Source organism: Cibotium barometz, chromosome 47 (genome assembly GCF_041138505.1).
Source record: "Cibotium barometz isolate CiBa-2024 chromosome 47, ASM4113850v1, whole genome shotgun sequence".
Taxonomy (NCBI): Eukaryota; Viridiplantae; Streptophyta; class Polypodiopsida; order Cyatheales; family Cibotiaceae; genus Cibotium; species Cibotium barometz.
The window spans coordinates 9,823,421-9,843,824 of NC_141092.1; the positions used below are offsets into that span (position 1 = coordinate 9,823,421).

Consider the following 20,404-nt stretch of genomic DNA (forward strand, 5'->3'; position numbering starts at 1 on the left):
TGGCACTCTGGCTGTCACAATGCAACAATGGAATATCCCTTGTATAACCCAAATCAACCACTAACGGAGATAGCCATAATGCCTCCTTGCAAGCCTCTGTGGCTGCAATATACTCGGCCTCCTTAGTGGATAAGGCAGTGCACTTCTGCATCCTGGATATCCATGACACAGCACCTCCTGTGAATGTAAACACATAACCGGTAGTAGATTTCCGGTTATCTAGATGACCGGCATAATCCGAATCCGTGTAACCATGCACTAATGCATCGTGTTTGCCAAAGCAGATGCACAAATCCTGTGTGCCCTTCAGGTATCTCATGACACCTTTTACTACTTCCCAATGCTTCTTGCCAGGTTTGGCCATGTATCTAGTAACCACTCCCACTGCAAATGCAATGTCCGGCATGGTAGCAACCATGGCATACATGAGACTGCCACAAGCTGAAGCATACGGAATCTTGGCCATATCAGCCCTGTCACTATCCGACTGTGGGCTGTCCATAGCACTGAGTTTCACATATGGAGGCAAAGGAGTACTAGTCTTCTTCCCCCCTTCCATATTGAACCTCTGCAAAACTTTGCCAATGTATTCCTTCTGAGACAAATACAACACATGCTGATTTCTGTCCCGAAGTATCCGCATACCCAAAATGTGATTTGCATCACCCAAATCCTTCATATCAAAGGTCTGATGCAGCCTCTTCTTCAAGGCATCCATCTCTTTACGAGATTTCCCGGCAATCAACATATCATCAACATACAAGATGAGGATCAATAGACTGCCATCCAAAGCTTTCTTGGTGTATAAGCAGTGATCTATGTCACTCCTCCTGAAATCCTGGGATTTCATGAATGTATCAAATTTATGATACCATTCCCTTGGTGCCTGTTTGAGCCCATAAAGACTCTTTTTCAGCTTGCATACAAGCTTCTCCTTTCCATTCACTGCATAACCCTCTGGCTATTGCATATATATCTCCTCATGGAGATCACCGTGAAGAAAAGCAGTCTTCACATCCATCTGAATCAAATCCAGATCATCATGAGCAACCAAAGCTAATACAGCTCTAAGTGTGGTCTTTTTGACCACTGGAGAGAAGATCTCATCAAAGTCCACACCATATTCCTGCTTGAAGCCCTTAGCCACTAACCTGGTTTTGTATCTTGGCTTTGCATCAGGTGCAACTTTGAGCGTGTAAACCCACTTGCATGGCAAAACCTTCTTGCCTGTAGGCAAATGCACCAACTTCCATGTTCCATTTTTGTGCAGAGAATCCATCTCTGACTTCATAGCACGCTCCCAAAGAGCCTTGTCTGCCCTCTGTAAAGCCTCCTTATAACATGAGGGCTCCCCACAGTCAGTGAGCATCAAGTAGTCAACCCCTGGAACAAACTTGTCAGGGATTGTGGAGGGTCTTGTGGACCTCCGTACCCAATGACCATCATTTGCAGGTTGCTGTCCAGCTTGCATATCACCTATTGGTGGCTCCTGTTCCATGCCATAAGGTTGAAAGATCATGCCCGGTATCTCCTCTAACTGTGGGATATCCATAGGGATATCTTCTGCCATCTCTGGCTGTCCATTTGGACCATTTTCAGCACCATTTAAGGGCTGGTTTTGTTGCTGTAATGGCTGATTTACAGCCCTTGGTTGTTGTCCATGATGTCCATCATCATCAAAGATGACTCTGCCAGGCTCCTGTTGCCTTGCAGGCTCCTTATACATGCATGTTTCATCAAAAATGACATCATTGCTGCGTATAATCTTTCTATTCAGTGGATCCCAAAGTCTATACCCCATTTCACCTCTGTCACCATATCCTAGGAATATGCATTTCTGAGACTTAGCATCAAGTTTGGTGCGTATTTCCCTACGTATGTGCACGTACGCAACACAACCAAACACTTTCAAGTGCTTGTAGGACGGAGGCTTCCCTGTCCATACTTTCTCTGGCACTTTCCCACCAAGCCGTGTGTTAGGTGACCTGTTTATAAGATGAACGGCTGTCATAATAGCTTCAGCCCAAAAACCATGAGGTAACGCAGCATGTGACAACATAGAACGGACCTTCTCCTGAATGGTCCTGTTCATCCTCTCTGCTGTCCCGTTTTGTGGAGGATCATAAGGAGCAGAGAGCTCCCTCTTGATGCCTTTAGCATCACAAAAGTCCTGAAACTGTTTGGACGTATACTCTCCACCATTGTCGGAACGCAAAGCCTTCAGTGTTTTGCCAGTTTGATTCTCAACATGAGCAACAAACTTCTCAAACACTGAGAATGTATCACTCTTCAAACGAAGAGGATAAACCCACACCTTGCGTGTGGCATCATCAAAAAAATACACACAATATTTTGCCCCTCCCAAAGAAAGCTGAGGGATCTCACATACATCTGTATGCACAAGCTCTAACTGAGCATCTTTCTGTCCAAGAGCTTTCTTGTGGGGGCACTGGAGTTGCCTGCCATATATACAATGCTCACAAAACTGAAAACTTGAGAACTTTAGAGAAGGCAAGTAACCAAAACGAGACAATTGCTCCATTCCTTTGACACTCATGTGTCCCAACCGGCTATGCCACATGAAGATTTCCGGCAGCTCGGTTGCATTTACATTAGCATGGTGACAAACATTAGCATGCATGAAGTAAAGAGTGTCCACCTTAGAGCCTCTGGCAACAACCAGTGAGCCCTTACTAATCTTCCACTTTCCACGACCAAATGTGGTAACATAACCAGCATCATCAAGCTGTCCAGTAGAAATCAGGTTCTTCTTGATCTCAGGCACATGCCTGACATCATGGAGCATAAGCTGTGAGTCATCTGAAAACACAAGCCTCACATCACCTCTGCCAAGAATCTAGCATGCATGGTTGTCACCCAAATAAACTACTCCTTCATTGCCAGCAGTATACGTGACAAACAAGTCTCTGCAACCTGTGACATGAAAGGAGGCACCTGAATCAATAATCCATGAGTGCATACCATGACCATCTCCTGCAAGGAGTGAATGGGCATCAAGTGAAGACATGAATAGGACTTCATCCTCACTGTCACCTGCATGTGACACATTGACTTCTTCAATCTTGACTCCACTTTTGTCCTTTGGCTTTGCATCTTTGGCTTCATCTTTGTCTTTGTCTTTTCCTTTGCCCTTTTTCTTTTGATCATTCTTCCATTTGTAGCATTGCTTTTTGAAATGTCCCTTCTTGCCACAATAATGGCATTCCAAGTCCTTTTTGGAGCGGGACTTGCTCCTTCCCAGTTCTTGGCTTTTACCCCTTTGCTGGGATCTCCCACGTGCATTCATTGCATTGGACTTTCCAACAGAGTTGTTCTTCCTGTTCATCTCCTCTTGAAGGAGAGCACCCTCCACATCTGCATATGACAGCATAGCATTTGAATTGCTAGTGGTTGTCCTGAATGTGTCCCAACTCTCTGGCAAAGTGCATAAGAGAAAGGTGGCTTTGAACTCATCGTCCATTGCCAACTTTTGATTGATGACCTGGCTGACAACACCATTAAACTCATTTAGATGGGATGTCATAGACGCCCCTTCCTTCATTTGAAGACCTATGAGTTTCTTCAACCAATACACTTTGCTTGAGGCACTTTGCTGGGCATACAAGTCCTGCAATCTTTGCCACATTTCCCAAGCTGTCTTCTCTTCACGTATGCTGAAAAGTAAAGTGTCTGACACAGACAACATGATGGTGGATCTTGCTAGCTCATCCATATCTTCCCATTCTTCAGCCGTAAGAGAAGCGGGCATTACACCCCTTTCTTTGATGGGCTTGTGCTGCTTCTTCTGGAGCAACACATTGTAGCACTGGGTTTGCCAAATGTCATAATTATGTGAGCCTTCAAGCTTTTTGATGTGAAGCAATGAAGAGCTCTCACCTGTGGTTGCCATAGCAATATGCAACCTTTGACACAGTCAATGCTTGACTCCCTGCAAGATGTGCAAACACTGCACCAAAGCACACAAAGTGCTCACAGTTGTTCTCCCAAAGTTTATCTCCCACTGCGGAAGCACGAATGCAACTCTCCTCCCACTGAATGTGATAAAATCACCAAAATCTGGTTGCTGCAGATTTATGACAGCACCTTAGATGTGCTCTGTTCCCCTTCCAAAATGTTGTACAGCAGTACTAAGTGCTCACCAATGATGTACCAAATCGGTACCGACAAGTACAGCAGCTGAAAATGAGCCTTTTCCTCACTCAAATCAATGTACAGCCATGCCAAAACTTGTACAAAGTTGTACCAAATCTGTACTAGCAAGTACAGTAGCAATAAATGCTCTCTTGGCTGTCCAAATGAGTGAAAATCAGACCTTGACAGTCCCCACCACTGCATACAACAGTCCCGGACAGAAATTGAGCAAAAAAGCCCCTTGACTGCAAGTGGATTTCTGAGGGTTCAAGGCATAAAAGTCTTCCCTGCTGCTTTGCCAAGCTCAACAAGCACAGAATCTTGAAAAAACCCCTTGATTCAAGATCAATTTCTGATCATGAATGGTACATTAATGCACATGAAAGGCATCCAGAGTCTTCACAATGCTTCCCCCTGGCCACATATACATCCAATACATAAAAGCCCCTTGATTTACTGGCACATTGAGTGCTTGACAGGCATCAACACATTGCCCAAAGCATCAAATGCCAGTGCCTGCATGCAAATCAACCCAATCGGCACAAAAGCCCTTTGATTTACACTCCAATTTCCTGCAATTTAGCCCCGAATGTGAGATTGCTCACATCATACAGCATGTATGAATGCCCAATGGCACAATTACATCAAAAGCCCCAAATGTTGACACCCAATTTCTTGCAAATTGACCCGGAATGTGACCAATGTCACCCAATTTTGCCAATTTTACTCAAAATCTGAGCCATTTGGACGTGTACCTGCTCAATTGATGAAAATGGACATGCAAATCCCAAAATTGAAGCAAATACCTCAGACAATTTCTGATTTCTATTGCAGAAAAGGGGGGGAAATTGATGTCGGACACAGGTGCGCCATCATGGACAGTCTGAGAAGAAGTCGTCAGAGGGCAACGAAGCAGGAGCTCCTCCAAACACGAGAGAACTCCCTCAGCGATTTTGTCAGAGATGTAGAGCTGCTGTGTACTTCTGGGATCGGAAGGCGATGTCAGTTGCGTGGTTCCAGCACCGAGTGGCCGCGGCTGTGATCTGTAGGCAACGGATGCATCGAGGAGCAATCCACGCAGACTCTTAGGCCTTGGAGAGGGGCGGCCCGTATAGCTTGGCGGAGAGACATGAGGACCAACGTGTCGGATTCTGAATCGCCTCTGTGCAAGGGAAGCTCCAGCTGGCGAACACTTGATTGGGCAAGGGCGGCAAGAGGTGAACTGCTTTTATGTGTCCGCTTGAGTGTGCATACCCGCCTGCCTGCATGCGCATATCCGCCCACTTGCCTGCGACGACTGGTTCAACGCAGGGACACACAGTCGCTGCTGAACGCAGGGACACACACTGGTTTCAACGCAGGGACACACAGTTGCTGCCCACTGCACACACAGACTGCGCCTTACACACACGCAACCTCTCTCATGGGACTGCTGCGCCAGACCATGCGTTGACTCTACACCTGACAACACACAAGGCTGCACGGGTACTACTGGAAGACGCCTGTCGTGCTGTCTCAAGACCACACACAGAGCTCTGATACCAGTTGAAGGGAGAGAGTTAGGGTTTCATGTGGGAGACACACACAGAGAAGAAGGGAGAGGGAGAGAGAGACATGTGGGGATAAGTCAACTCACAATATGAGTGTGTGACTTCCCTATCACACATGTATATTTGCTCTAGTACACATAGTGCACTTAGTACATTAAAAGTACTAAGTGTACTATGTACTATAAAACTTATGGGCTAGTACACACTATAAGGGTGGGCATAATGCCTTTACCCCAACACTGCACAAAACCCTTCCTCCCCCCCTTGGTGTGTCTGTCACACCCACACCAACCAAACAGGTGGATCCACCATTGTCATAGTGGTCACTCGTGCACAAAAGAGGGCCATGCCAAAAGAACCAACCCATGCAGGGGATGAGCCCAATGATACCAATCTTCCACTTCCCCACACAGTCATAGACCAGTCCTTGCAAGCCTTCAAGGACCTCCACAACCATCCCTCTATATTGGTCGAACCACCTGCCTCTCCCTTCTCGCAATCCAAATCACACTTCTACCCTTCTCTTTGGAAGATCTAGTAAGGGAGAATAAGATGGCGGTGAATCTCTTTGATCTTCTCTAGATTAGCCCCTGTGTCTGACAATGCCCCAGTGCAGTCGTGGAGCAGCTTCATGGTAAGCCACCCAATTCTAGTGGTGGGCAGTTCCACAATGGTGGGTTCCCACTTCCTATAGGTGCATACATTGGGGGTTGCATGGGTATCAACCTCACCAACACTTCCCTTATTGACTATCGGGGCCTCTGCCTCTCTGTGGAGATTCATGGCACCCCACTTTCTAGGGAAATTGTTGATGGTGGCTCTGGGGTAAACCTAATGCCAAAATTCACTCTGTGAAGTGGGTCTCCAGGTAACAAGATCAACCAACTTCTGTGTTAGGATGGCCGACCCCCTCATAGCCCTAGTGAAAGGCGTCATTATAGTGATCCAGGGAATCCCATTCTTGCTCGACTTTGTGGTGATCCGGCTCCCTGAAGTCAAAGGGGCTTACTCATTACTCATTGGTCGGCTGTGGCTTAGAAGTACATGAGTACTACATGATTGGGGTTCTGACCGTTTGTGGATTCCCCAAGAGCAAGGACCACAGGCCCTGAAATTGAAAGATGGCTTGGACCAAGGGATCCGTGGTGCCGTGGTAGCCCCCCACCCCTTAGAGCCGACCATGTCTTGGCCCATGCCTAAAGAAGGCCTTAGTTCCCCATGGTGATGAGTCATAACTTCATGATTGGCTCCAAGCGGCTGAAGGCCTGACATCCTACAAGGTGGACATCACAGAGGTACCAAGTGACTCCACCAACTTTCAATCAGAGCACTATGAGGCAGTAGGTCTAGGGGAGTCTGTCACGGGCCACCGTAGAGTTGTCAAACCTCTCTTGAATAAGGTTAACAAGCACCCAACCAATGCACTAGGACAAAGAATCTACACAATTTCCCTTGGAAGAACTTGCCATCTCCCTTGGATAGTGTCCTAAGTCTTGTAGGGAAGAACAATATGACACTTTTCCAATTTATCACAACAATTGGCTCACAATCTTATACTCTTCTCCAAAGCAGTGGAGACAGGGGAACCTCTCTCCCTTCCCTCATGCCAAGGCCCTGTTCAAGAATTCAACCTCGGTACTACAAAAGAACCACGACCCATCTTGTTAGCCTCTTGGTTGTTGAAACGCCCAACCCTACTTGAGCAAGCCTCCACCTTCTTCCAATCTTACAAGGATGTCTTTGCCTAGACATACAAAGACTTGGATAGTGTCCCAGCCGACATTGGTATTCACACCATACCCCTCCAAGAAGGACCTTGACCAATGTGTGGGTGGGCCTACAAGCTCAACCCAAAGTATGCAGAGGCAATCAAAGTGGAGCTGGAAAAAAAGGAGGAAGCCCACATATCTTCCTAGTGGAACACTCCAAATGGCTTTCACCTATGGTCATCTTTCCTAAGAAGAAACCAATAAGATTCGTGTCTATGTGGACTTTTGGTCCCTCAACAAACTCACCATCAAGGACGGATTCCCACTCCCATTCATGGATCGTGTCATAGAAGATGTGGCCAGGCATGCCTTGTAAAGCTTCATGGACGGTTTTCGCAGGTAAAACTAAGTAGCCATCCACCCGGCGGACCGCTCCAAGACAACATTGGTCACCCAATGGCGTACATACATCTATAACAAGATGCCCTTTGGGCTATGCAATGCCCCAGCCACCTTCCAACTGATTGTCACCAATATCTGCAGGGAGTACCTCCTCCGTTTCCTCCGCACTTTCATTGATGATTTTTGTAACTTCACAGGTACTCAACTAGTCTCCCGCATAGAAGCTTGTTCGGAACACCTTAGATAGTTAGCTTTAGTTTTTGCCAAGCGTCGTTCTTCCCGGTTATGTCTCAATCCCTGTAAGTGTCATTTCTTGGTGGTCCAAGGCACACTCCTAGGTCACATCATCTCTTTTGAAGGCTTGTTGCTACCCGATCCCGATAAGATTTGGCCATCCTTAGCTTGTCTTCCCCCATTAGCACCAAAGGAACCCAAGTCTTTGTTGGACACACCAGCTATCATCGTTGCTTCATAGACATGTATGCTGATGTAGCTTTTCCCTTGACCCGCCTAGTCAAACCTTCCACCATCTTCCAGTGGTCAGACCCGGCGTCTACTGCCTTCACCTACCTTAAAAGCGCCTCACAGAAGTGCCTTTGCTTACGACTGAGGCACCACTGGCACGTTTGATTACTGATTACGATGGCAGTTATGATGGCCATGCTAGATGCCCATAGGTCTTACACTTAGTTAGGCTTACAATGCTGCTAACAATGTCAGGTGTCGACACAGCCCCTTTTTTCTTTGGCTTGAATGAGGAGCAGGCGAGCAGTGTGGCAACACAAAAGGGTTGAGGGAGCAGCCCCCCCCGCTCTGATACCATGTTACAGCGCGCCGCGCCCGCGGGGGGGGGGGGGGGGGGGGGGGGGGGGGGGAACGCTGCTCACCTAGTTGCTTGCATGGTGGCATTGCATTGTTTTTTATCCATTAAAAATTAAGGTTATGGTAGACATGGCTTAGTGGAAGTGTGGCTTACATAGAGAAGGTCTCATAAGCACTTATGAGGGAGAGGAGTTATTTTCTGAGAAATATGACTGCGGGAAGGCTTCTCGGATTGGTATTCTAATTTCAGGCGCAAGGATTGCTCTCTCAATGGCTCTTGTTGCTTTTAGCCGGGCCCTGATATGCGTAATAAAGTGATAATGCCTTTTTTTTTGAAGCCTAGTGCAGACGCACTAAGTAATGTGTGTGGAAGCCAATCACACTCCACACATGTGCCTTATACAGTGATGCGCGATGGGTTACAAGCTTTGTAACACCTACAAGAAGCCAAAATCTTAACCAAAAAAACTAGAAGTTGCTGGAGGACTGGATGCTCTTTGATGCTAGCTCGATTTTATGGTGATGGGCATTGCGGAGCCGTGTGTGCAAACCAGAAAGAGCTTGTGCATCAGAAGCGAGGCGGGAGCTAGGAGAAGGGCAACACCATCCATACGTGGAGAGGCCAATATTACTGTAAACATAGTATATGTTGCTATAGAATCATTGGCTCTACAATATGGAGCCCCTAGTGCGGTGGTTTGACCAAGGAGTTTCATACATGAGGTTGCAGGCTGGATATGTGGTGGTTTTGGTTGAGGCCTTTGGTGCATTGTGGCTTGTACATATGGTTTATGGTTTGGGGACAGTTTTGGTTCCCAGGTGGGCAGTCGTGTACATTCTTGATGGTTTGGCTATCAAAGGCCTCTTGCATGCCATTGAGGAAGCAGGGTTCTGGTCTTTGAGGCGGGTGAAAAAGAGGGTTGAGCGAGGAGTGCCCCACACTTGCCAGCGATAACAGGGGTGAAGTGTCTTGTGCATGATGCAGGGGAAGCAGGGCTGAGAAATGGCCTTGAGCAAGGGTAGGGACAAAGAGGTGGTCGCCAAATTCCACCTGGCACTGCATGTTGAAAGGAGGTGGAATGCCCACCACATGCGAGCTTGGTTTGATTAGCTTTCCATTGATGGGAAGGGTGGGCACAGGTGGTGTACGGCCGGCGGTGGAGTCGAGAAACCATGGTGATTGATGATGTCAAGCTCAATTGGTGCGCCATCCCTTGGCCGTCATGTGTCTGCTTAATCCCATATGATGTTGCATCATATCCTTCATCCTAGTGTATAGGGTAAAATCACTCTATTAAGGCCTCCCGTATCCCCCAACCTTATGGTTGGAAGCACAGGATTGGGGAAGGGGGGCGGTGGGCCTCCCGGCCAGCAGTGTGGCCTCATTCCTGCTCGCGTGCTGCGCTTTCGCTTACAACAGCACATCTCGTCGAAGATGCTCACTTAGGACCTGGTGGTGCTCACTATCCCGGACACATTTTGGGCGCCCTCTTGTTCCAACACGGCCTGTGGTGGCCAACCATGTTCAAAGATTCCATCCAGTTCGCCAAGTCTTGTGAGACCTGCCAACGGTGTGGGCCCAAACCCACCTTTAGTCCAATTGGCCTCACAGATCTCCTTAGCATGGTTGCCCTTTGAGCAGTGGGGGACTGATTTCGTGGGCCCCATAGATCCCATAGCCCACCCCAGCCGGTGCAGGTACTTCTTGGTTGCACCATTGATTATGCATGATGGGCAAGCATCATCGAGATGCATTTCTAGAGGAGGCTACTCAATGAGCAACCCAAAGACTGGATAAGCATATGTGTGAGAGAGACCTCAGCTGAGGTAGTCCACTGACGACCTGCTTAGAATGGAACTTCTGTAAGGCAGCAATGGGTACATGACCGAAGCGAGGATGCCACAAAGAAGTATCTGCCTTAGAAGCCAAAGCCAACATGGGTGAGAAAAGCTGAGAATATGGGAATCAATGTGAGGGATCTGGGAAGAAAATTTGGTGATCTTGTAGAGACCCCCATCATGGACTCCACGCCTACAAAAGAGAGGTGCTCAGCCATAAGCCCCACATGATCTTGCGTCGGTCGTTCCGAAGCCTGCATATAGCCTTCATTACCATGTCTCTTGTGAAGAAGGTGGATGTGGTGGGACGTGAGGTGCATGTGGGAGGGGGGGTTGGGGTATGTGGTATAATGCATGTGTATATGAGTGCTAGATGTGTGGGTTGGGGTAAGCAGCGTTCCTGGATCCTACACCAAGCCCCATCAAAATTCCCGCTCAAGAAGAGTTGGCATAAGTCCTTGTGCTGTTTACAACAATGTGCTTGTTTCTTACTGTGAGTAAGGTACCAGTTAGTCCGTTCAGCTTCACGCTTTTGGTAGTTGACTCACGCAAAAGACATGCACATGTGATACGGCATTCATCGTCAAACCAACAATTCCAAGGCATGGTACCTATGTGGGCTTTGGCGGTGGACCGGTGGGTGTGTGGAAAACTGTCGATGGCGGATGTGGGATGATCGTTGAGAGTTGTGAAGTGAGGGTAGTGAGGGGTGCAGACGGGTCTACATCCAAGAGACGTTGGTAGACCTTATCTGCATAGATAACATCACAATCATGGGTGTATTGTGAGATGGGTGGTGTCTGTGCTGGGATAGGTGGTGTGGAGATGAGAGTGAAGGTGGTAGCTATGGTCAACACCAAGCGGGCATAAAGTAAAGTATCAGCGAGGCTAGATCTGGCGATCCCATAAGATAATCGACTGTGCTCGTGTCCCCCTTGTACTGAAAACTAGTAAGCCCTCCTGATGTAGGCCATCGTACCATCCCATTATAGATAGCAAGGTTGTGGCATGAGCCAAACTGTAGGAGGCATCTCCCATAAAAAGTGATGACTCCATCGTCCTATGAGATCTATTGTAGCCCTGTGCCATCTTGGTTTATCACCTGCAACCTAATAGGGTCCTCCAAATCATACATATGTATCTATGAAGAGACAAGGCGAGCATGAAAATTTTGCCACAAAACTGAAAGGGTCGAGTGTGATGGAGGACATGTGGCAAGCATGAGAAATTTTTCAAAAAAAGGAAGAGGCAAGTGTGATGTCGGGCACAAGGGCGAGTGGTTGCAGTATGGAAAGGGCAAGTGGTCAAAATGACCGGCGAGGAATGTGTAGGCCCACCCTAGGGTGTGAGGAGGCAGGCAATGGAGGCAAGAAGCAATGGACTACTTAGGTGTGAAGGGGATGAGTGGAAACCCGAATTAGGCCAGGTGCCCTTCCGTTCGAATGAGGCTATGTACCACTTTTTTTCTTTTCTTTCTTTGAAGGTTTAGTTGAGTAGGGATGACCAGAGACCAAGCTTCTTCTTTTTTGACAAGAGAGTTAAGGAGAGGCTCCAAGGCTGTACACCTTCATCCGGGAGCCATTAACCAAGGGAAGAAGATGGTCGTCCAATATGCAGAGTTGTACAGCACCTTCGAGGAAGAATCTCGTCGTTTCGACACATTTCGTTTTATCTCTACGGATGAAAACACAAGTTTTGAAGTGACACATCAAATCAAATTGGGGAAGTGTGAAAGATTAAGGAAATGAAGAAAGTGAAAGAAATTCCAACAATTGGATGTGAAACTAGTTGCAATTGAGGTTGAAGTATGAAATTGGGATTTATGAACTAGAAGAAAGCGAAAAGCCAAAGATTAGTAAATTTTAATAATTAGATGTGAAATTAGATGAAATTGATGTTTTGACCATTAAAGTTGATAGTATGAAATTGGGATTTATAAATTGGGGGTAAGTGAGGAATTGAAGAATTATTGGTGTACTTCTAAGAAATTTCAAGAATTGGGAGTTAAATTAGGTGAAATTGACCAAAAAGTCAATTTTGAGAACTGCTACATATAAGCACAAGAAATGTTTCATCAATTTCGTGTTTATAGGTTTTTTAAGAAAATTGAGATGAAGAGGAAAAGAAAGTGAAAGGGAAGAAGAAGACGAGAAGAATAACTTTTTTATTTTTAAAATCAAATTTGGAAAAAATCTCATTTTTGCTCGAAACGGTGTTTCCATTGGACGTGTTTTAATTCATTTCAAAATGCTTCGTCCATTTCGTTTGTTTCGTGTTTCGTAGAGAGAAAACAGGTTTCCATCTGACAATGAGCACAATGACATGGTGTGAAAATCATCGTGGCAGCCGGACCCTACCCTATGTAACCCACTCTTAAATTCAAAGGGCAAGACTGCTTCCAGGCTGTGAAGCAATTGAAATGGATGTGCCTTGTGGCTTTGAATGCGGTGCGCTAAGCCCACAATGTGCCTAGGAGTGCCTCTGACCAATGACGGGTGTTGATGCACATCTTCCGGAGCAAGTGGCAAAGTACTTAGATGGTGCTTGCAGCCTGTCCATCTGCCCGAGGGTAATAGGCACAAGGTTATGACTTGGTCGACGAAGTGGGAGCCCGTCACTAGTTATTCCCTAGGGGCAGCAAAGCTGATGAATGTGTGCTCATATAAGAACTGGACATTGGTGTTTGCCGTGCAATCCTTGGTGGCTTGGGCTTCAGCCCACTTGGCCTAGCACCCCTCCTAGTCCATATGTTTAATAGGGCCGTCTCATAGGGCTTTCCCCCCCACCTGGTCATCACACATTATTGCGCCTATCCATAAGCAAGAGACCCCATGGATCCTAATAACTACAGATCCATCATGATTGGCCTTATCTTGGCAAAGCTCTATGGATCTATCCTCCAAATTGGATAGCACCATCACAACCCCTTCCTTCCTCTTGGTCCAGGTCCAAACCACAATGAATCAATAATAAACCAAGACTCACTTATATAGTGCTAATTGCTGCTGTAAATAACAATCCAGTCATAAATAGCCAATAACCTTGGATTTATTAAATCTGAACCTTAGACACGTGAATCCGCCTGCTTTCCCTAATCCCAAGGCTCCCCTAACCCTGCTAGATTAGTTCCAACCCCAAGGGTTAAGCTAGGTACGTAACATCTATGGTGGTGAGTTTATTGAAGCAAACAAGAGCCCCTTAGAGAGTGTAAGAATTGGTACTGGATATTGCCCCTTTGGAACATGGAGAGCCAGCAGTTACTTATTTTCCATGAGGGAATTGTGTAACCCACCTGCCATTCCAAGATGTCATTGTCCCTCACAAGGTAGGCACTGAGCAGGACAATAGAGTAAACAACAGACACAAGGCATCATGACAGCTTTGCAAGAATGATTCTGGACAAGAGCATCGTTGGAATGAATTTCAAAGCGTCTGCTGTGTACGAACCTCTGCCTCTTCTGTGAAAGAAGGTAGGCAAATTGGACGGTTGAGATGCAGTTTTTGTGGACCAACGACAATCACTTTTGTATAAATCTTTTAAAGGGAACTTTTTAGTTTTATCACATAAAGAAAATCTCATTTTCCAATGGGATATGCCCAATCAATGTGTGACTACATAAGAAAAGTGCATGTCTTCATGATTGACCACCTCATGCATTCTATCCTCTCCATTGAAATGGATTGAGAGCAAACCTAAGCTAGGTCCTAGACACAGTGTACATCAAACCCTACCATAGACATAGCAAAGGTTGAGATCTTCTTCAATGATGAAAAGACATGCAGATCAGCCTTGGCCCTTGGGTCTAATGTTTACCAAAAGAACAGGAATGGAACAGAGAACTGTAGCATTACAGCCTGGGAGTACAAGTGAATTTTACCCCTGACTCCAGAGGACAAAAAATCGAAACACACCCATACTCAACTGCCATAATTGAATACAGAAGCTGGACTCTGGATATTGCCATGACCTCTTATGGAGTCTGAAGTAATTCTGCTATTATTTTAGCATTTTCTCTTTGCAAATTGCTCCTATTATTTTTGAATGCAGAAGACTATATTGACAGTTTTCTTGGATTGTGAATACGAAAACACTACTAATCTTCTTGTTTGCTTTGCTTGGATCAGAATTCAAGAGTCTATTCAAATGTTGAAGTTCAAATTAAGGGCGGTCATTCTTTTGCTCGCAGGAAGGCAGCAAGTACATGTCACTGCCTGAGGTTGTGAGGAGCTTAATGAATGAAAAGTGGGATGCAGAGAGGCAGGAGTATGCGCTTCCCCCTTTAATAGGATTGGTGAGTACAAAGATGCATTAGCATCAATAGCACAGTTCAGAGTGAGATATTTCATTATAATGTCTGCTTCGATTCAGTATTAACCAGAGCCGTGTGGCTACTTTGCTGGTATGCTTACTGTACTGCTTTTATAACAACTTAATTATGAATAATGTGCATCTTGTCTGTGTTCAATGCACAAAAATTATGCATATATGTATGTGTGTGTGTACCAAAATGTGCTGGTATGCTTACTGTACTGCTTTTATAACAACTTAATTATGAATAATGTGCATCTTATATGTGTTCAATGCACCAAAATTATGCATATATGTGTGTGTCTTTTTTTTGTGAGAGGGTTCATTTCTTTAATTGCACCCCTTATGGGGTGAGGGAGAGGGGTGAGTATTGAACTTCATCCTCAGCTTCCGGAGTTCAAGCTCTACCATGGGCTATTTTCCCCACCCCTTCATGTATGTATATCTATATACACATAGATAACTTTTCAATATACATCTAATCTTTTTGGTATTGCAATCATTGTGTGCATAATCCCCTTTGTTCATATTGAATCAGGATTACCATTTTGGAATGTTCTCTGCCGCAGATTGTTGGGGAACCAGGATTCGGTGGTTCTCATACACCATCTATGGTAGGGGCTATACAACGTTGGCGGAAGACACAACCACAAGAAGCTGAACTCTTGTGGTCAGAACTGAGCCGATCTAATATGGATGTGGAGAGGGGACTCCTCCAATTAAAGAGCATTGCAAAAGAGCACAAAGATGAATACGAAGCTGTCATAGAATGTTGTGATAATGCTACAGCTGAGCAGGTCTGATGGCTGTTCGTTTTGCCTTCCATTTGTATTCTGATTATGTGTGACATGTCTGCCTTCAACACAGTTTTGCTTATGGTTGTCAATTGTACTGGAAAGCAATAATAAAATCGTGTCAACGGTTTCGTAGAAGGTTTGGCTGTTTTCATTGAGTATGAGTCACGGATCAATGCAACCACACATGCAAGACCATGGCGCCTCTGCCTGATTGTTACCTTCCCAAGCTGTGATATACCTGTTGGCATAGTACCTGTTGTTGGTTTCTTAGCCGTTATATACTGGTTGGGATAGTACCTGCTGTGTGTTGCTCCGTGTTGCAGAGTAGAGAAGAAGATGAAGTGGGGACTGTTCCATGTAATTTATGCTAATGCCATCACCTGGTGCATCAACTGTCTTGCACCTCAGACCAAGGACTCATGTTGTTGCATAGAAAAAGGTCCTCCTTTGGAGGGTTTTGAAACAGGCGCAAACCTTTGCTGTACGGCCCTTGGAGCCTGGCTTGAGTCACAGAGTTGAAGCCCTCGATCTTTATCACACACAATATACATGCAATGAGCATAATTGGGGCTGCTGGTTAGCTTATCCTCGTAGCTTGAGGAGGACCATGTGCTCCTCAGCATCCCATACCACTAGAGCTCACTAGACCTTGGCCAAGGCCTGATGTGTTTCATCCCTTTCGAAACTTACAAAACGTTTCATACATTTCATGCCCATTTTTCCAGCTGCAAGTTTAGTTTAAAAAATGGGGTTACTATAAAAAATCAGTCTGCCTCATACAAGAAAACAAAGGAAATGTACATTGCTTCTCCTTTTGTTCACATGCCACCCTTAGCAAGTGCTTGCAACTTGTAAAAATCCAACTCAGAGGCATGGATGGTGAAGTTCTGTCCTCAAGGCTCTCTATTGTAACCATGTTCAAATCTCCACACGAGATTCAAAATTTAGGAATCAGCTTTCATAATGCAAAATGATCAATTTTCATAATGGAAAATTGCAAAGATGGCAAATTTTGTATGCTCACGTTGACAGATAAATTACAATGTTTCTAGGCCAATTATGGGATTTTTTTTTGGCTTTTCTTTGCTCCTGGGAAGCCTTCTTGGTGGACTTGTGCTGCTGTGGGAGAATTAGGCCTATAAATAATGTGCTGTGGGAGAATTAGGCCTATAATCTGCTATGGTAGGGTATCAGGGTGTCCGTGAACTTGTTGAAATGGATGGGCAAGAGACTTCTATTAAGTAAAATAAAATCATACAAAGGGAGATCTCCCTCAATCTGCGTGGGGAGCCTTGGAATAAATAAGGTTTTTACAGCAAGGAGTTGCTCACCTAGAGAAGCTACGTTGTCAGTGCACTGAACTGAAATGGAGTGCTTCTCCAAGACTGCTTGCTTGGGGGCTTCTGTAGCGGAAACACCCATATCAGCAGCATGCACCCAAAAACGTTTTGCAGGACTTGCACTAAGTGTACACACCCTTGCAGCGCAGCCATTTTCGTTAAAAGAAACTGGAGCTTCTCTTGCAACAAGAAGAGGCATTGGAATGGGGCCCCAGTTAGAATATCAGCAGCAGTTACAATGAGAGTCCTCATGTAGGACCAAAGAAAAGCACATGCAAGCCACTCCTTACTCGAGAATGCCGCCGCATTATCAAGAGAAAAGAAAGGGTGAATCAATAGGAGTGGCTGGAGGGAGAGGAGAACTGGCAGCGAAGGTTGTAGATGGAGGGAAGCATTTCGGCAGTACCAGTCACAGCCCCATCTACTGACCACTGGAGACCAGGCTCATGTTAGAGATGGGAGATTTGCAGTAGCATTGCAGTTGGCACATGGCGAGCTGGATGCAGCGAAGACATGAATGGTACCCACACTCCACCTGCAGAGTCCATCAAGAGCATTTGGCTCGACATCATCCATACCCTCTGCGGTTAGTGGGGGAAGTTGCAGGGTGGATCTGATCGCATGCGGAAGCGGCGGGAAGCTTTCTTGAGGATCTGGCAGCCTGGCCCTTTTCTCACCAATAGAGGTGGTGATCCCACTTGGCATTACAGACCACATGTGTGGTTATTCCCCTTCCCCTTCCCCAACACCCCCCCCCCCCGCGTGGCCCGCGCCCCCTCTACCTATGAGATAGCCTTCTCCTCATAGAGCAACCAACCGGAGAGGAAGTGTATCTTTCTCCACCTTGTGATTATTTGATCCCTGCCCCGTACATGGAGGCAAGTTTGTATCTAGCCCTTCGTGGTTGTATTTAGCCCTTCGTGGCTGTTATTCATTAACTAATAGAAGGATCTTTTTCCCGGAAAAAAGAAGATTGAGGGGAGCAACAGAAGATAATGGAGGGGCAAGCTCTTTGCAGGTGTGAGGAAGTGGCAAGGGCTGAGTGAAAACGATGGTTGAAGGAGACAAGGCTTCACCAGTGACAAAAGCTTGGGGTTAATGAGGGGTGTGACAGCAGGCAGAAAAGAGCAGATAGGGATGAGGGGCAGCAAGAATCAGTGGTGAGGGGATGATGGGTGGCTAGCAGGAAGTTGGTAAAAGAGGGAAGGGAATTAGGAGGGGTATTTGAAGCAGGCACAACACGTATAAGGGAACTGAAGTGAACTTGCTCTTTCTTTTTGAATGGTCCTTATGTCTTCACTCATATTTATTTTTAAAATTTTCAGTGGAGAGAGAGGAGGAAGGGGAGACATCCATCTATTGGTTGTTGAAGCGTTATTGGGAACAAGGCGTGCATTCCAAAACGTGCGGTCACTGCTACGACAAATGGGTGAGGCGGCAGGAGTGCCGGTAAGTTCACCACCAGGGTTGCCTTTGACAGGCAGCCCTGCCCTTCAAAATTGATGGCAATCAATCAAAAAACCAACGTTTTCAACAATTCTAGTGTAATTTTGACGGGTTTTAAGAAATTTCCAAAAAACGGGCATGATGGCCGTCAAAAAGCAAGCCTGTTCACCACCTTAAATGCAAACAGCTTGGAAAGGGGCCCAATGTATCCCGTCATGATCACATGCATCCCATACTTTCTTTTCTTGATATGTATCATACTTATCATCTCTAACTAGAAAAAGTTGTCCCTTTTCAGGTTGAGCCACCACCCCAGACAACTTTGCTTGATGCAACCATGAATATGGAGGGGGTGTTGCTGGCAGGGGTTCCTGGTGCTGGTGGATATGATGCTGTCTTTGCAATCACTCTCGGCACCTCAGCAAGGGATTGTGTGGAAAAAGAGTGGAGCACCAAAGGTGTGCTAGCTTTATGTGTTGTTGAGGACCCTCATGGAGTCCAACTAGAAAAAGAAGATCCTAGACAGGAGCCAGTAACTGCCAAAATGCATGGTCTCATTCTGGAAAGCTAGTTGGAGTCAAAGTTTGGTGTTCCTGTGTATTTGCAAAATACCCATCTTAAAAGATACCTATAGTATATCTCCCATCATTCAATTAGACAAGGCTACGATCATGGCCTTCACTCATGAGTGCTGCAACTGAAATGACAAATGGTTGTGATATTATTTGTGGAGAAATAAGAAAATAAAAAATTTTGGGGTCCAATTTTAGAGAGAGTTTAGGTATCCATAGAGGCAGGGGATGGCCAAAGATGTTTTCTTATGCCATACTATATTGCCCTAGTGTGTTTTATGAGAGCATACTAGCAGTTAGGTCTTTTTATGCTAGTCATGGGGATAGTACAGTTTGTGCAATTTCCCAGTCTTTATACAAACTGCATCACTGTAAAGGACTTGAGTTTTGCACCTAAACCAGTACTTCTATCAAGCCTCTATCCCTATCATTTCCTCGAGATATTACATTTATATACCCTATTATATTCCCAAATTGAGTCCCCCAAAAAAAACCACAATGTCTAATCACTGTGCACAAGGGAAGCAGCCTTATGATGCTCATCTCGTGAGCAGATGAGCATGCATGGTTTTTGCATATCGGCCGGTAAAGAGGAGATACAAAACCTTCACATTGGAGGGGTCTTAGCATCAGACTACTAGGACAAGGCCAGGTTTTCTTTCTTGGGTGGAAGTTATTTTATTTTAGCATCAAGACACTCTTATGTTTTTAGTCCAGATGTCAAAGTAATATTCAGTAAGATGCATGTACGTGTGTCTACTTCTCCATTACAGACTTAAAAAAAGACAACTGGTTAAACCATTGGGTGTATTTTTAGCAAGGAAAGTCAAAGTTCATATGCAATCGATATTGCAAATTGGAGAGAATGGACTCATCTCTTTGTTCTCAGTGGCTATAATGTTCGTGTATGGCTTGTTAAAGCTTCATCCTTTAGATACAGAATGCTTTCCATTTGCACTTTGCTATTGCCAATAGTGCTAAGTTGTGTCCTACTTAAAATAAGAGTGCCATGAAATTTTCAACTTCATGTTAAAGGAGCTATTGACATGATAGTGATGAGAGTGTAAGCAAGATCAATGGGGCTTGGTGGGGCAAGATCAATGGGGGGTATCCACGTTTGGGAATTGTTTTGAGGAAGGTAACTTCATACCTATGCTTGCCTTCTCGATAGATGGTAGCAAGCTTTGAGTTGAACTTTATAGGTGCTCAGTCACATACATTGATCCAATATACCTCATTTTGTTCAAAGGTTTGTGAACTTCAAGTTGAACTTTGTAGGTGCCTGACCCCATCCAATAGGCCTCATTCAAAGGTTGTACCTTGTCCTTGCATTGCAAGTCCCAAGATGAGTTTAGATGGATGGAGAGATGGAAAACTATAAAACAGATTCTTATATGCCTTTACGTGCCAAGTTTGCATTGTAGATGGTTATGATTGTGAACATATGAGGTTTGATCATGGCCGCC

At 45.5% G+C, this 20,404-nt stretch overlaps 1 protein-coding gene across 1 annotated transcript in view; it reads left to right on the plus strand.

Annotated features, from left to right (window-relative positions):
- Positions 1 to 19,130, plus strand: part of LOC147611348 (phosphomevalonate kinase, peroxisomal-like) — a 103,021-nt gene extending 83,891 nt beyond the window's left edge. The window contains exons 8-11 of the mRNA XM_086784892.1: positions 14,662 to 14,766; positions 15,353 to 15,583; positions 18,229 to 18,369; positions 18,665 to 19,130. Of these exons, the coding sequence (XP_086641018.1) occupies positions 14,662 to 14,766; positions 15,353 to 15,583; positions 18,229 to 18,369; positions 18,665 to 18,937 (750 nt within the window). The 3' untranslated portion in view covers positions 18,938 to 19,130. The remainder of the gene's footprint in view (positions 1 to 14,661; positions 14,767 to 15,352; positions 15,584 to 18,228; positions 18,370 to 18,664) is intronic.
- The last annotated feature ends 1,274 nt before the right edge of the window (positions 19,131 to 20,404 follow it).